Below are 17,683 nucleotides of genomic sequence, written 5' to 3'. Positions count from 1 at the left end.
ATAATATGTCCCGTCCGAAAATTAAATCGCACAAAATAAATTCTTCTTCAGAACTGAAAACACTAACTTCCAGCGCACAAACGTCACGAGCATGAGGAGAATCACTCACGGGAAAAAAATGCAAAAAAACTAAAAAAAGGACTGATCGAACCTGAATCTTGCAGACGGCATCGAGTATTTCCCGATTTCGTCCACCCTGACGCGCATCCGCGTCCACAAGCCGCGCTACCACGTGCCGTCCTACCTCCTCTACCCTGTCCGGACAGTCCCGCCGGTCTTCTCCACCTTCAAACGGACAGCACGATTTGCAGCTCCGTTGCCGCCCTTACGAAGGTCCTCGCGACACAACCCAACCTTGCGTTTGTGGTCAACTTTTCCAACGCCGAACAGGGTCACCCTTTTGAGGGATAAAATCACCAGCCGCCTCTCAGGCAAGCCGAGTCGCATCCCCATTGGAACCACGACGCGTTGCACGACGGTTCTTTTGGAAAAAGACCCGCAACCTGTTCGACTCTCCGTCTCCGTTTCTCCCAAGGGCCGGCAGATTTTGAACACCAACTTGACTGCGCCGGTGCGAAGAGTTTCCGCCTCCGCCGTTCGCCACGCGGATTGCGTGGGGAAGAAGAAAATCGTACCCAAAACGGCGCCGGCCCCCAGCAGTTTGGCCAAACCTAAAACCAAGGAGGAGCCGAAGAAAAAGGCCACCAAGAAAAAGCAGGAGGAGAAAAAGAAACAGAATGGAAATGGAAAAAGGGTCACCAAGGTTGTGGTGAAGAAATCAGAAATTCCGAAGCAGAACGTCGTTGTTTCGAAAGAGCCGCAGAAGAGACTCAGCAGGTCATCGACGGTGTTGGAAAAGGCGCGAAAGTTCTCGCACACCGTCCGCACCGTCCGGCCGAGCACGGACACGAGCACGCAGATCTTCCTGACGCAGCGACGCGCCGTTTCGCAGTCGCCCTTCCGCGTGTACGACTCGCTCTTCCACTCGTCGGCGCCCTGTCTGGCCATCGAGCCCAAGGAAAGGTCCTCCAGCGCCCCTCCCATGTACGACTCGGGCAACCTGAGGCCGCGCTCGCCCCAATCCAGGGCCGACTACATCGAATACCTGCTCGAACTGAAACACAAACTGCCCCCCGGACAGAAGTTCAAAGAGCTGTCGCGCCTCTTCAGCAGTCTCGAGCGAATCGCCAACCTGCAGAAATTGACCGCCTCCTGCAGTGACGTGCGAAAAGCGGTCATCAAGCAACCCAAACTGGCCAACTTCGAAAGGTGGTGGTGCGAACGGACCCTGGAGAAGGCCGAAAGGGAGATGAAGCAGCTCTACAACGATTTGCAAGTTTCGCAGAGGGATCGGATTTTCGGTTCCAGGACGCAGCTGAACCACCTTTGGAAACCGGACAGCGGCCTCAGGTGCAAGCAACTGTCCGTCGAGGATCTTCGAGCCAAATACCTGTCCATCGCCTCTGCAGAAGGCACCACGGAAATGCAGATTGCCAAACTGGAGGAGATGCAGGCCCAAAAGGACACCTACAAACCCCTGTGGAGGGGCAGTTCGGTGCAGAACCTGGCCGAGCAGTTCGCGGTGGAGAAAAGGAGATCGAGGAGTGCTGGACCGTGCAGGTCGTCCAGTCTGACCGGACAGGAGGTGGAGGCGCTGAAGAGCCGGCTGAGTGCGATTCTGAAAACGCCGCCCCCGTCGCCGTTCGAGGTGCGCGTGGGTGGCGAAAAGCAGGGTGGCACCCTCCACGTGCGGCGCAACTCGCTGCTCACGCGAGACCAACTGTACTCGCCAGTGGTGCGCCGGAAGGAGGCGAGACGCTCGGCCAGCATGAAGGCCGACTCGGTGGCCGCCCTGCCGACGGCCTGCAAACAGGCCAGCAGCCTCTCCGAGAGCGAAAAGCGTCGCATCTCCATGACACTGAGCCAGGAGATTTTGGCCCGCGTCGGCAAAAAGAAAAAGCAGCACCAAGTGAAGGGGGAGGAGAGGAGGGCGGCAGGGAAGAGCGGTGCCAGCGGCAAAACGCCGGCGGTGCCAGTCGGAAAGAATAAGCTCGAAGATAAGACGACCAGCAAGAGCCATGCCGTGAGTAACGTTATCAATACGCCAAACTTTCTTGCGCACGCCGCACTGCTTAAGTCGCTGAGTCGCTCAAAGGAATTAAATTATTTGTTGAGGATTTATCAAAACTTCAGAAAATAGAAATAGAATCAAGGTTTAATATAAAGTTGATTAAGATTTAACAGATGTGTTAAAATAAAATTTTAAACACTAATTTATGCACCTAGGCTGTAAATTTTTGGTCCTCAATATACAAGTTGGAACCAAATAAACATATCAAAATTTTTATCTAGCATAAGATTTAAAATATCTGCCAAAATAAATGTTACTTTTATAAATTGATTCTTTTTAGAACTAGCCTTCAATTGGCAACTTTAAAATAAAAGAAGCTGTGAAAAAGTTAAATTTATTGCAATTGCATCCCTTGGATTTCCTTAGAGAAATTTGATTTTGTTATTTTAGTAATCTTCTTAAGATGGAAAATCTTTATGGAATTAAGTACTTTGCGTTTGTAAATGCATTTTACAAATTAAAATAATACTTTCTTGTACAACTTTTGGATTGATAATATAAAAAAAAAAACAAGACAAAATCTTTAAAGAGGTGTTGTTAATTAAATTTACCAACTATTCATTAAAGTGTCCAGATGATAAGGTTTAATATAAGTAAATAATTATTAGAAAAAATTATTAAAAATATATATTTTTATGCTCTATAAAACGTTAAATTGTGTTATCTTAAAGAAAACCGCTTACTAAAATACAAATTTAAATATAAAAGATTAAAATTATGACACTAATAAAAAATAATATAAAATTATTTTAATATTGTATTGTTTAATATCATGAATAAAATTTCATCAAAATTACTTTTCCTTTTCAATGTTTGGTAAATATTCTAAAAATTAAATTATTACAAATTTGGATTTATTAAAAATCCAGTAAATTAATGTGGTTTTATTACATATTAATATTTGTAATCTAAATACTCGAAATTTTGAAGAAGAATATTGAGCGACTCATTACTTGTGGTGCCGGCACAAATTGCTTGCACCCCTGTTGTTGCAAATTCGCGGGTGACACGGTGCGTTTGCGTGCTCGCCAGGATCCGAAGCCGAAAGAGCCTCCCGCGGCGCCTGCGATGCCGCAACCGGCGCGGCAGCCGCAGTCGCCGTCACTGTCGCCTCGGACGTGCTACTCGCTGGACAACAACGACGGCAAGAAGGGGGAGGAGGAGTTCGTTCTGGTGCTCGCGCCGGCCGACGCCGCCAAAGCGGTGGAGGAGTGGGCGGGCGGGCGGGGCAGCGAAACGACGTCCTCGGAGGCGTCCAACAGGACGGTGGTGCAGCGGCCGCTGCCCTCGTCGCGCTCCTGCACCGACCTCAAGGACTTCTTCGGCGAACGCGCCTCGACGCCGACGTCCATGCTGAGGGCGCGCAGCACCTCGCCCGTCGTGCGCTCCCTGGCCGAGAAGTTCGAGCAGCGCCACCGAACGCCGTCGCCCATTCCGCCCCGAAAGCTGAAGGACCGATACGTGTCCAGGGTGAATGTCATCAGCAAAACTGCCACTTTGCAGGTACTCGAAAGACATCGGCGAAAAATTGCGTTGGTTTTAGAAAAACATTTACATGCAAATTCCTTTTTCTTGTTTTTAGATTTGAAAATTTACTTTTTTAACTGCGAAAAACCAGTTTCTCTTCTGCAAAAAGGGTAGAAATGAGCAGCAAACTTGTCCTCAATAAAATTAGAATGCGTTGAAATGTTTGAAATTAAGTTAAAATGAAGCAACCTTTGTCAAAGTGGGACTGAAAACTTGTCTCTAATTATTTTAGAGTAGTTATTATAGCAAAAAATAAACAATTTAAATTCATTTGTCATTCAATACAAATTGCAGTCAATGATTATGCAACATAATTTTAAATTAATACCAGATATAATTAGAGGAGAACCATTAAAATCAAAGAGGACAAACTTTTCAGATACTTTCTGCGGAATGTCAATTATGAATTGAATTCTGTGCTTTACACGTTTCTTTAAAGGTCTCATTATTTATTAATTTTTCACAAATTATATATTTTCGTGAGATCGTGCGTTCACACCACGTCGAGATTTTTTTATTCAAATTTCATAAAGGTAGGGCTCACGAATTCTTTTGTGCACGCCGAGCTCACAAAAGAGAGACAAACACACGTGTTTGTCCTACAAACAAGTTTTTGTGACGTCACAGAACTATAAATTTCAAAGGTTTCTTAAAAGCATTCACTGCAATCAGTTCAAATTTCTCAACATTTCATAATAAAAATCCTTGATTCAAGCTAAAATCTCTGTTTTGATTAATTGTAAGGTACTTTTTTATACTAAATTGGTTAACGAGATGTGACGGATTAGAATTTTTTTGTAAATAAAAAAAAACGTTTAGATCGCACAGAAACCCCATAGCGCGCACAGAGGCGCTCAGTGAACCCTATTTGCGGCAGAAAAACTGGTTTCACTCGCAACGGCACAAAGAGACGCTTTGTCTCTCATTCACGTCCGACTGAAGGAAGGCGAAAAAATTAGCGAGACTTGCTTAACTCTTTGACGGAAAGGCAAAAAGGCTATTCGGCTTTTTAGTATTTAGGGAAAATAAAACTAAATAAAATAGAGGATAAAGGAGAAGATTATTCAAGTTCACTGAACTTGGAAAGAAAAAAAGTGAAAAGTAAAGAAAAACTACATTGCAACTCTATAAATTTGGTCAAAAAGTTATTAAAGGTAATAATAGTTTAAACAAGACTTAAATTAATTATATTTTGCTTTTATAAAAGTAAAAAAAGAACTTTTTAAAAGATTAAGTTTTACTTTTTTTTTTAATTTTTAATTAAAGTTTTCTGAAACCAACGCAATTTTATCTTGGAAAGGTCGGAAACGTTTATTTTTTGTTATAATTGTGATCGTGGTGTGCAGAAAAAGGTGGCTTCCGCCTCCGGAGGCGGCGGTTCGCTGCAGCAGCGGCGCTCCCGCAGCGGCGACGTCTACAAGCTGTGCAAGCAGTTCGAGAGCACATCTCTGCTCGGACAGATGTTCACGTCGACCCCGGACGTGCGCGAGCTGCACTCGGTGGCGCCTCTTTACTTCAGCAAGCCCATCCTCAAGGCCAAGAACCAGCCGCCCAAGTACGACCCTGAGGTGCACAAGCCCAAGTTCACCTACAGACCGATCGAAGACGCCCAGCCCCAGGACCGGACATCGTCGAGGGCCTCGTCCAGGAGTGTCACTTTCAAAGGTTTAAAATAATAATGAAAAAAAAATCAGGATTAAAGAATTTATTGAAAATTTTTGTATGGTTTCATCCGAAGTTTACAGACTCGCCTTAGATTTTCAAATTTAAACAATTTTTTAATTTCCAATCAAATTTTGGAATATTTTTTTAAAATTTTTCTTTTTGTCCCATCTCCCTTGTCTCGTCATGCACTCGGAGCGAAAACAGAAGGGTGACGAGCAGCCGAGCTTATCGCACTCAATTTCCAGTCTCATCTCCTGGCCCGCCGGAATTTTCTCTCTTCTCTCTTTGTTGCTATTTTTGGGCCCGACCGAAATAGAGAGATGCGTTTTTCGCAGCGATTTTCTATACGTACTTTCTTTCACGCGCTCGCGGGGGCCGTGTCAGTTTTTGAGTTTTATAGGCGCCGGTCATGCGACCCCCGAGAATGAAAATCGTTCGCTCCAGTGCCTGTTAGTGCTTTGCATTTATTGTTCTGTTTGTCGACGGCCGCGTCGCCTCCGCCCGCGCTGGTAAACAATAAAAATGTGCTCGCACTTTTTGTCTGCGTGCGCTTTTGTGCCGACTTGATATTGTGCATAGGCGCTTCTTTGTCGCGCTCGCTATCATTTTATTGCTCTGCGTTCAATTAACTGCCATTGGAAACCAATGAGTGGATATTTTTTATTACTCGTTTTTATTAGTTCCGATTAAGGACCAATTTCAGATAATCGGTCGTCGATTTTTTTTTTCAAATCAAAATTTATGCTTTTAAAACTAATTGCTGCGTTGAAACTATTTTTAAAATAAAACTTATTTGATTAATTATGTTCAAAACTAAATTAAATAATCGAAGATGAATATTTTTTATGATTTTTAACTGCAAAACTGTTAAATGCCCTCTTGAATAATGTTTTTTCCTTGAAACAAATAATAAACAGAAGCACTAATTCCATGACTTGAATCAGAATTGCGATAAAAAAAATGCTAAGGGTCGAAACAGGTTCATTGAAAGTTCGCCCTTTCATGATTTCGAACATGGAGTTATTTCAGAATTTTGATTAACTCAATCAATAAATTCAACCCAATGAGTAAAAGTTCATTTTTCTAACTTGAGATCAACAATTTCCTCAAGTTCAAAATACTTTTGGTAGGAAATATAACCTTTGATTAACGATTAACACTTTGTTTGTGCGAATTTTTAAATCGCAATTTTGATTACAGTCATGTAATTTGGGTTATTTAAATTTCAAGCATAAAATAATTTCTAGGGATTCCCACTAACAATTAGTATTATCAGTAATGATCGGTTAAGTTTTGAACAAATTTAAATTATTTTTAATTTAACCTTTTTCTATGCATATCTTTTTTTGAATTTTAATTCTTTCAATGAAATGAAACTTTTCAAAATAAGAATTGTGTTTTTTTTGTGCCCCATCGAGAAGAATTAATCGCCTTTTTTAATGTTGCTCCCTCAAATGGTCCAATTAATCAATTAGTGCTGCAGCCTGAAAGTCTGGTGCATTTCAATGTCGCCTGCTCAGTATATTATTTCATGACCGTCGCTTTAACTTTAATTGTCCTCACAGCCGCCTACTCAATTAATCACTTGCCCAACTACTATTGCTTCAACGCATCTTTCATTTCTAATTATAGAGCCAGATGTGCTACAGTCGTTCTTTGAGGAGTTCGAGAGGGACAAAGGTAACAGAGACCGCCGATCAAAAAACTAATTCTCTGTTTTGTCGTCCGAGCATTTTTTCGTGTTTCGTCCCGTTTTTTTTAATCTAACTAAATAATCCAATGTTTTCATTATCATGCAATACTTTTATAATCAGCGCTCATTCTTATATAAATTCATAATATAAAATAGGGAGGGGGATCGATTGATCCGTCCATTATACTAACATGTGTTCGTTTTCTCATCCCATGTTTTGTTTGTTTGTTTTGGAATTGATCCAAGTGGAAATCAGTCGACCTTTGCATGAGATGTGCCGATAAAATGAACCTCGATAATTTTTCTAATTAGCTGGTTGGTTTAAAAACGTTCTAAATAGCAGCGTGAATAATTCATTGCTTGAAAAACAGGCCGCGCGTGAATGGAATTGGTCAACCGCATCTGCTGCCAAACTCCCCCTGCCATTCAGTTTTATTTGTAAAAAAAAAAGTGCAGATGAACTCTCGTCGACGATGAAGGTTGCGTGAAAAATAGAATAATAGAAGAAGGAAATCTGATCTCTTTCACTTTTTATTTTTCAGAAATACAAAAAGTTCAGAAGCGGATTTTGTTCTTCCAAATGCACTTTAATTACAAAAAAAGCTCTCGCACAACTTTGGCAATAGTTTTTTTTTTAATTCTCAATTAAAAAAAACTCACAATCACAAAAGGATTATTTTATATTAAAAATCTGGATAATCCTCTAATGAAAAATATATATTTTGTTTAAATATTTATTATTAATTATTATATTTATTAAATCAATTTTCTTTTTTAATTATTGATTTTGCCGTTTTTATTGATAAATTACCTAATAATTTTTTTCATGTTTTTATTAATATTTTTTTGTTCTTACAAATATATCACGTGGTTTAGGAATGCATCACAAATAATCCTTCCGTGGAATGTCACTCTATTTACTTACCACCAATTGCGTAACCCGCTCAACTTCCTAGTTCACTCAACCGAGTTAAAATCCCATTGTTTTTCTCGCCACTATTGCGTCATTATTATTTGTCTTCTTCTCAACTTTTAATAACTGAAAGAATTCCTCTTCTCAATTCTCAATTAACGTCTGTAAAAAAATCAATTCCATGAACGACCCACTTTTCGGCTGGCGTTAATTATGCGGAGAGAAACCTTCCAAAACCTCACGAAATGACAAAAAATGTACATATGTGTGTTGCGGTGGGGGGCGGATATAATTGGTGGATCTGCACGTCCCTGATGCATTTTAATTATATATACACATATATTATTACCGAAACGAAACCCAATCGCACGTTTTTACTTTATTTGCATCACGCCGACGGAGGATGAAAGTCATCCGCGTGTGATCTCCGCCGCGTCTTCATTTCTTTCTTATTTATATATTTACACTTTCTTCCCGTGTCTCGCGCGTACACACGGTGCTCCCGTTTCCGTCCTTGCCGTGCGTATATTATTGTCTTTGCGACTTTTATTTGATCCGTTCCGAAAGTGGCGCACACTGCACGGGCTTCGCAGCCTTAAACTTCAGTTCGAGTTCGCGGCGCGACTCGCAGTCGGCTTTGGCCAGTGTGTGCGTGTGTGACACAGGTGCGTCTCCTTTCCCAGACACATTTTTTGTCCAACCGAGTGAGTCGTTTACTTCATTAATCATAATTATTGTTTGTTAATTAATGTTCTCCAAAAACGTTACTTTTAGACGTATAAATTGGAGGGACTAAAAAATTAGTATTTTTTCCTTGTGAAAATTATTCTGCAGAGCAATTTACGCAAAAACATTGTCCACAAAGACTAATTTTGTGGACAAATATTTTAAATATATTGAAAAGAGATGAGGTTGAATAATTAAATGTCATTTTTTTTATTCGTGACATTGGAACTTGTTAGCAACAAATATGCTTAAAATTGTATTTTAAATATAAACGATCATCCGTGTGCATGAAGATTATTCATTTTTGTTAGTAATTTATTGATTTTTATTTCATTTAACGAGTCTGTAACTAACCAGAATTTTAGGATTTTCAAATTTCAGGCTTTCACTCTCATTATTATTTTTTTATTATCGTTTTTCGTTGGTGCTTTTTTTCAATAACGTTTGAAATTCTTATTATTCCGTTTTCGTGCTCAATTTTTCGGGTGAAATTTTAGAGTCGCCTCACAAATTCGTCGATTGCGGTGACGTGACCATTCACTACCGCAGTCCCGTGCGAGGCCTGGCGCGGGACGCGCCGTTGTCCGAGGAGGAGTTGGCGCGCAGACAGGAGGAGGCGATGAGGCGCATCTACCAGGAAGAGCGCCGAAGGAAGTACCTTCAGGAGCTGCAAGACATCGAGAGCAGAAGACACACCGACAATTTCACGTAATTATCACCAAATAATGATAAAATCCAATAAAGAAAATTAAAAATCATTATTATAATTCCAGGAAAAAACATTAAAAAGTTAATACCAAATTTAGGATGAAATTTTAATCAATATAATTTTGTTTAAATTTATTCATCAACAAAAGCAATCTTTGAATTTAACTTTTGAATATATATTTCCTAGGAAAGGATTTAAAAAAGCTCTTTTAGTACCTTTTGAACTACGTTTTATTAATAATAAATATAAAATAAATAAAATTGATTGCAATATTTCAAGATAATTAATATTTGAAAATTCATTTTATCACTTTTAGTCCGTCACAGAAATCTCCGATCCCTTTGAACCGCTACGACAACTTCTTTGACGACATTCCTAGCAGAAGGGATAGAACTCCAGAACCAAAGACGGTCGCAAGGGCCCTGTACAACTTTGTTGGGCAGACACCCAGGTAAAAATTTAGTTACTTGCACTTTTCAACCTAAGCGATTTGTCATTTTTAAATATTTTTCATCAAATGTGGAAAAAAATTCTTGAAGGAATCCCTTTGATAACAACAATAATCTATTTTTAAATTTCCAAAATATTAAATGAAATCCTTTTATTCCCTTTTTTGCTTTTAGGGAGCTCACATTCAGGCGAGGTGATATTATCTTGGTCAGGAGGCAAATCGACAGAAACTGGTACGAGGGCGAGCACAACGCCTCGATAGGTCTCTTCCCCTTCAACTACGTCGAGGTGAGAGCCCGCATTTAAATTTATCAAGAGACTTAATTAACGAGGCAACAACCTCATTTGCAGATAATACCCTACGACGGTGTGCGCACCACGCCGAAAGGTCCTTCCGAGGGCAAGGCGCGAGCAAAGTTCAACTTTGTTGCCCAGAGTTCGTTAGAATTGTCCCTAGTCAAAGGTATAATTATAATTCATTTTAATAGCGAATAATAGTGAATTTTGTAAAAAAAAAAAAAATTAATAAAAATCGTAGCAACAAATTTATTTATTTTATTATGTCTTTGTAATTAAAAAATTGATTTATTATGATTTAGGTGAGATGGTTGTTCTCACGAGGAGAGTGGACGACAATTGGTACGAGGGCAGAATCGGGTTGAGACGAGGAATCTTCCCTTGTACTTATGTTGAGGTGATCAATGAACCTGGAGAGAGATTAGGTAATAAAAAATAAAAATGAAAATAATAAACTTAAAATTAAGTAGGAAAATAAATTGAAAAAGATAAACTTAAATAAATTAGGTTGATACATTTTAAAATAATGATTAACTTGTTAATTTTTAATAACCTTTCAACTTATTTAATATTTTTGTTTAATTTTTTTTTTATTCATTAAATAATCAAATTTTTGATTAAAAATTAATATTTTTTAATTGGAATTAATCATTATATAAATAAAGTGCACCAGCTAATAATTTTGAATTGCTTTAAAGAAATGAAAATTGATAACACGTGTTTTTCGATCTTCAAATTCATTATTTTTATATTAGTTTCAAAATGGAATAATTAATTTGGATTTATTAATTCTGTAATATTATGCTATAAAAGTAGTTTGAAATTTTTAAGATTTCTCCTCACAATTTCAGATGCACAAAAACCAATGCCAAAGTTAAGTGGAACCTACATGAATGGCAGTTCTGCGCCACACTCTGTAAGTCCACGCAAGAAAAATTAAAGATTTCACTAACCAATTTGAAATCAGGTTCCGAGCAGCAGATACTTGCCGTACATGAACCAAACCCTTCACATCGATACTCGGTCCGATCCGATGCCGTGAGTTTTTTATTTTTAACAAAATTGAAAGATTTTCATTATTAAATTTGCTTTAATGCCTTAATCGCTGTGGTCTTCTTTCCAAAGAAGCCAAAAATTAATAATTTATTTAAAATTTAATGCAATAGATGATATTTTTATGAATATTTGGTTCTCGTTTAAGGTACCGAGCCTTGTACAATTACAAGCCTCAAAACGAAGACGAACTCGAGCTTCGAGAGGGCGACACGGTGTTTGTGATGGAAAAATGCGATGACGGTTGGTACGTGGGCACCAGCAACCGCACCGGCCACTTCGGAACCTTCCCCGGAAACTACGTCGAGCGCATTTGAAATATCAGCGGAAAGGAGGGACGAAGAAGAAGAAGAAGATCATTGAGATGCATTTCACCAATCAAACCGAATTAATAGTCACTCTGCATGCTATAAATAATTCTTAAACTCTCCTATTTAATTAATTTATATGTATATTTGTCACACCAAAAAAAAAGAATCCAATTTTCTTGCCACTTTTGGAAATTATTCTGAACACACACCTCAGTCAATACTTAATTTAGTTGGATTACGCCTAAAGTTCAAATCAAAATTTTGTGTATAAAATATTTATATCCCAAAGGTGAGCTTGAGAAAAGTTTCCGACTTTGAACAATTAATTAAAAAAAAAAATTAGTTAGAATTAACCCTGAATCGTGGCCAAAGGAATGAAATTATTAATCAATGGAGAAGAATTAAGCATTCGTCCATCGATCCATATTTAGTTACCACCTCACTGACAATAAAAATCATGAATATATAATATATTGTAAAATGTAAGAACACTTTACACCGACGAAGCGACTGAACTACAGAGATATTACACTAAGCGAGTAGAAGTCATGATTATATAAAGAATCAACTACTTTTCCTTACCACTTACTTAGTTAGTCCGGTATATCAAAAGAACCCGCCCTAACGGCAACTATTTGTTCTACTTAAGCATGTCTAATCATTATATGGAGGAATTAATTTGTTGCGCACACGAATGTATATAAAATATTTTATGTACCTTAAAAAAAAGGAAGAACTTTTCGTTTTTGTTGAGATATTTGAATTTAGAAGAAAATTTTGAGAACGACGTACGCTTGCACCCTCGTAGGAAAGTAATAATTAAAATAAAAATGCGGAAATCGATTACTGTATGAATTAAGAAACGGTGTAAAATTATTATAATGTTGCACACACACACTACTTGTCTCGATTTGCGAGTATGCTACTTAAAAAGTAAAATCGTAGAATGGAAAAGATGAATTGACGGCTTTAAATACAATGATATTTCGTGGTTATCCTTATTGGAATGTGCCTTTTGCTGTTAAATTATCCGATCAGAAGTTGTAACGTTGGTAATTCAATAAAATGAAATAATTAATTAAAAAAAAAATAAACAGGTGCTCTGATTTATAATTAAATAAATTATCCATTGTTAAAGGTTTTAAAAATTTAGTATGTAAAAATTTCATAATTAATGACAGGAAAGACCTATTCAACCGTATTAATTTAATTTCTCATATATATTCTCTTTCTTCCTGATGTCTAATTTTTATAAACTTAAAAAGTAATCTTTAAATTTTTATATAAATATACTCTCTGTAAATTTGTAATTTAAAGAGTATAATAATTCAATCTTTATTAAAAGGATAATAATCAATTTATAAAAATTAAATTGAAATTTATATTATAATTTGTAAATTTTAAATATATAAATTAAAAAGGAAAGTATTTATTGTAAAAAATTAATATTTACATTATTTACAGTATAATTAAAAATTATTACTTTGTTCTTAGCACTTCAGTTTGCAATTATTCTATTTCAAAATAAATAATGATTGCCACAATTTTTAATTTTGTTATATATAGAATTTGCAGTTTGTTAGTTTAATCATATAATTTTGTTACTTAGATTTTTCCAAAGTACTTTAAATAGAAAGAAAATGCTATTTTCCAGCCCATTAAAATATATAATTTTTTAATTTTTTCAGTTTTTTGGCCTTTTTTTATTAGTTTTAAATATTGTAACTTTTTGGAGTTGCGGTCAACCTCATTTGCACGTGTGGTTCTGATTATATAACAAGCTAAACTGCCGAGTCTCCAGACTCTGTTCGACCGGTTTCAAAAACCAGTCAGTGTTAAATTGACGAAATTTACATTTTAGATATTTTAATCTCTGATCGCGTCCGCCTGAATGCTTTGGAAATCGCGGTCCGCGAGTGGGGCGTCGCGGCGCATTTTCCCCTCCGCCGCTCAACTCGCGGTCACATGACTAGAATAAAAAATTTCCGAACATCAACATCGGGTTGCTGCTGGAGCGGTTGGTGCGAATTTGCCAAGTTTTCGGCGCAATGCTGTCGGACTGGGTGGTCAGGGGGTTGCTCGTGGTCCTCCTAGGGGTGTGGGTCGCCGGTCAAGGGTACGTGCCGCCGGTCTGCGAGGTCATCGCCTCCTGCAAGTGCCGCTTCCCGTGGGGCAGCGGCTTCGACCTGTCCAACTCGACCGTGCAGAACTTCACCTTGCCCAGGTATTAAAAAAAAGAGATGGAATTCGCTTCCAAGCTTTTTGCATGGGTGGTGTGCAATTTTTTTATGGCATGGGTGCCAAATTATTTTGGACGTAAATGTATGACGCGATAGTTTATTCATGGAATGTCGAGTGCCTGAATAATTTTTAATAGTATTTTAATTCAGTGTTTAGTTTTATTTGTGTACATTTTCGATATTTAAATTTCATCCAAGTCTGCTGCACTTAATATAATTTCATATTTTTTACATTTCAATCTATTTGAAGTCATCATACTTATAAATTTAATATAATTATTTAATATTTTAATAATTTTACACAATTATTTTGTTTTTTATTTTCATAGTACATAAACTGTTTGTATAATTATGTAAGTTAGAAATACTATTTAAAACTTAATAAACTTAATAAAGTTAAATGTAAATTTAGAATATAATTAAACTAATTTTATTATAATATAGTTTATATTTAAAAAATAATTTTATTTTATTTAAAAATAAATATTTTACTATATAGTTTGTGCTTAAAATTTTTTGTAAAATATCTTAATTTAAAGAGTTTTAGATATGTTAATTACATTAAATTTAAAGTTATGTTACACTTAAATTTTATTTTAACGTATTTCATTTATATTGGTTTTGTATTAAAAATTAAAAATATTTAATATTGAAAAAAAAATAAAATTACGTAACATTTTTTAATCTTGTAGCAAATTAAATTATATTAAAATATTGAAAATTCTATATTATATTACATAAATATAATTTTACAAAATCCTATATTTTATTTTAATTTCAGTTCAAATGGAACCAAGACAATTTTCTTCAACCCTTGTCCTCCACCCCCAGGCACAAACAATACCTGCCCACAAAATGCTGCCGTGAGATTTTTTTCAGATTTGAATTATTTTCATCAGCTATACCAATTTTGATTGATTTTTGCAGATTTGTTCATTGTCGGACGGCAAGTTTGAGATTCTCGGCCTACACGCAAACGTGACTTTTGGCAAAACGAGTCCGCCACCTGTTCCAGCCAATTTCACCGGCAAAAAGAAGCCGGGCGGCATGAATTATGTCCAATACTTGTACACGGACGACGAGTAATAAACTTTTTAGCGCCTTCCTAAAAAAAAATAATTACGTAACATGCAAAAAATATCTTATTGCAGTAACAACACCATAACCACAACTGTGATCATGACATGTGCTTACGCCGCCCCGACGCCAACCCTCCAAGAGGACCCCACCGAACCGGGGGTAAATAATAATATTTTGCAATTTAAAAATTACTTGAAAAAAAAATGTGTTTAGAGAACTTTAATATAATTTGCTGTAACAAAATTCCAATTAATCATAATAATTTCCAAAGTTATTATGAAAATTGTAATTTGTATACTTTGAAAAATTTTTGCTTTGCTTCAGATTTAATTAAAAATTAATTGAAGGATTGTTTATAAAACTAAAATAATGATAAACTACCCTCGCTTGGAATTCCTTGGAACTGGTGTTTTCCAATGAGCCTTTTTTGGCTTCTGATAATTCGGCCTTTGTAATGTGCTTTTTTTTCTCGCATTAATCAATCTAATTTTAAAGAAGGAATCTCTTTCCCATCAAACTGGTGCAATTTCTCAATCTATTATCTTTGTTTTCAACTATGAATTGAATTTCTATAGTAACATTATTTTTTTTTTTCTAATTATTATGTTAATCCAAACTAATATTAAATTTAACTAAAACACCAAAATTTAACATCAATGTCAGCTTTGGTAATTGTAAAATTGTATTGGAATTAATATAAACATTTTCAGTTATTTTAATTAAACTAAAAAAAATTCCCATTTTGTGTAATAATTGATCACAATTTCTCTTTCCAGAGATTTATATTGAGTTCAAAAGGAGGATGCTTCACTAAAGTAGAACTTCCAGCGGACGAAGTGGGCCTTTCTGCTGGCGCCACCTTCCTAATAATCTTCTTCAGCCTCTTTGCCGCCTACTTTATCGGCGGCATGGCCATCATGAAGTTCATCAAAGGTGCCCAAGGTGTCGAAGTTATTCCCAATTACGAGTTCTGGACTGGACTGCCATCCTTGGTCAAGGTGATTTTTTTATCCAAACGAAATTATTACTCAGGTATTAAATTTTAAATTTTTTTAGGATGGTTTCCTATTCGCCATATCAGGATGCAGAGGCTCGCCAAGTTATGACAGGATTTAAGAAAAAAAACTTTATTTTACACAACGGACTGAAGGTTGTTATTTTAATCTGAAAGAACTTACGTTTGATTCGTTCTTGGTGTAGGGCCCGTGACTAACAAAAATTCTCTGAAAAAGATCTGATTCTTAAAACCCTTGCTCAAGTTTCCTGTTAAAAAAATAGACACGATAAATATTTTCTTACCCTCTTCTTGATATTATGTATTAAAATAGGTTAGAGAAATGAATCAAAACTTTCAGAGACTGAAAAGGAATCTGCAGTTTTTATGCTGAAGATTTAGGCCATTCTTGTATAGCCGAAATGTACTTTTGAATTCGGAACTGTTGAGATTAAAAGGATATTTTAATGAAAAATTTGCCGATTTTTTTTTTTAAAGGTCCCTGACAATCTGAAAACAGAAAAATTATTCCTAAATTGAAATTCTTTTATAAAAGTTTGTTTGCTCCTTTGCAAATTGAGTTAGAGTTAATTGAAGTCCAGGAATGCTTAAAATTTGCAACATCATTGTTATTATGAATGGAGAATGAATAGATAAATCATGAACATAAAATTTACACTAGTTCATCAAAGGCCAGGAAGAAAACTGGATGATATTGTCAATTTATGATGATAGTTAATATAAATAGGGCTGAGCGTTTTAGTCGATCAACTATTTTTTTCTGATCTTCGCAGGATGTTAGGGGTTAGGGTTATGAAATGAGCACAATTCATGCAATTTCGAGTCGATTAATCTAGAGTCAATATCAACTAAATTGACAAAAATCAACAATAACAACTAAAAACATACTTAAGTTCAATTGAACAGACTAAAATAGCTGAAAAGTCTGGATTTTTTCAAAAATTCGAGACCCAAAAAAAGTTGTTTTTGGCAACCACCTAAAAATCTTGTACAGACCATTTAAATCATTTCTAGCAAACTTTAAAAAAAAATTTCACCCCTCACCCCTGGCACACTTTTGTTTGGCCGGTTGATAGAAAAAAAATGTTTTTTAGCAACCGCATCTAAAAATCTTGTATAGACCATTTAATAGTTTCTAGATAATTTATTTGAAACAATTTTTTGCCCCACACCTCTCAACCGGATACCTCCCAACCGAAAATTCGACTGAATTTACGCCGAAATACTGATTAAAGTCGACTATTATGACCTTAAAAATAGACTAAAACGCTCAGCCCTAGTTATAATTAGGTTTGTGAATAACAAATATTTTTCCCGTATATAATGTGTGTCCAAAAATTCTGTAGAAATCCCAACTTGAATATACTTTCCAGGCATAAAATTCGAGATAGAACATTCAGTATTGTCAATTTCATATTCAAATTTTATTATTTTACACTAAAATTATAATTATAAAACGACTTCAAGTTCAATGACCTGAAAATTGCCGCAACTTCATGTTTTTTTTTTATCCAGACTGCATTCTAAAATCTTGATATTCTCACCTATTTGAAGGTTTTTCCAAATTGCCTGTGCGAAATAATTGCACTTTAATGATGCAGCAGTCTGTTCGCGAAAGTCGAGCAGGTTGCATATCCTCCCGTTTTAATCTAATTTCTTTTGCCGCCGGGAAGGTGAAGGCCAACTCACTTGGCACTTACTTTGTCCAGGGCTTTCTTTCTTTCCGTTGTGTTAATTTCACTCATCCTTTCGCTCGTTTAGAGGATCATTAAAATTAAACATTCGCTTCCTTCCTTAATTTAATTTTGCATCTCTTTCATTAAAAAAATTCGCGATGCGCGACGCAGGTCATGCAAAATCTCGCGTGCATCGC

At 36.5% G+C, this 17,683-nt stretch overlaps 2 protein-coding genes across 5 annotated transcripts in view; both read left to right on the top strand.

Annotated features, from left to right (window-relative positions):
- The window catches only part of LOC132204758 (uncharacterized), a 47,907-nt gene extending 35,344 nt beyond the window's left edge, over window positions 1-12,563 (top strand). For all 4 annotated transcript variants that reach the window (XM_059633503.1, XM_059633501.1, XM_059633502.1 and 1 more), the window contains 9 exons: window positions 6,956-7,003; window positions 9,153-9,363; window positions 9,681-9,815; window positions 9,988-10,102; window positions 10,166-10,277; window positions 10,414-10,536; window positions 10,963-11,027; window positions 11,079-11,149; window positions 11,313-12,563. In XM_059633503.1, the coding sequence (XP_059489486.1) occupies window positions 6,956-7,003; window positions 9,153-9,363; window positions 9,681-9,815; window positions 9,988-10,102; window positions 10,166-10,277; window positions 10,414-10,536; window positions 10,963-11,027; window positions 11,079-11,149; window positions 11,313-11,481 (1,049 nt within the window). In that variant the 3' untranslated portion in view covers window positions 11,482-12,563. The remainder of the gene's footprint in view (window positions 1-6,955; window positions 7,004-9,152; window positions 9,364-9,680; window positions 9,816-9,987; window positions 10,103-10,165; window positions 10,278-10,413; window positions 10,537-10,962; window positions 11,028-11,078; window positions 11,150-11,312) is intronic.
- An 887-nt stretch (window positions 12,564-13,450) lies between these two features.
- On the top strand, window positions 13,451-16,264 carry LOC132204341 (uncharacterized). The gene is made up of 6 exons (XM_059632804.1): window positions 13,451-13,699; window positions 14,497-14,578; window positions 14,643-14,797; window positions 14,867-14,954; window positions 15,572-15,793; window positions 15,852-16,264. The coding sequence occupies exons 1-6, from the start codon at window positions 13,524-13,526 to the stop codon at window positions 15,909-15,911; spliced, it is 783 nt and encodes a 260-aa protein (XP_059488787.1). The 5' UTR covers window positions 13,451-13,523; the 3' UTR covers window positions 15,912-16,264.
- The last annotated feature ends 1,419 nt before the right edge of the window (window positions 16,265-17,683 follow it).

Source organism: Neocloeon triangulifer, unplaced genomic scaffold, assembly GCF_031216515.1.
Source record: "Neocloeon triangulifer isolate White Clay Creek 2 clone unplaced genomic scaffold, ASM3121651v1 ptg000022l, whole genome shotgun sequence".
Lineage (NCBI taxonomy): Eukaryota > Metazoa > Arthropoda > Insecta > Ephemeroptera > Baetidae > Neocloeon > Neocloeon triangulifer.
This window is presented reverse-complemented; position numbering and strand designations above follow the sequence as displayed.

Excerpts from the sequence above, each read along its gene's own strand:
- LOC132204341 (XM_059632804.1), top strand. The coding sequence starts at position 13,524 with ATGCTGTCGGACTGGGTGGTCAGGGGGTTGCTCGTGGTCCTCCTAGGG. Across the intron at positions 14,579-14,642 it reads CCTGCCCACAAAATGCTGCC|ATTTGTTCATTGTCGGACGG; the intron begins GTGAGATTTTTT and ends TGATTTTTGCAG. Across the intron at positions 14,955-15,571 it reads AGGACCCCACCGAACCGGGG|AGATTTATATTGAGTTCAAA; the intron begins GTAAATAATAAT and ends TTCTCTTTCCAG.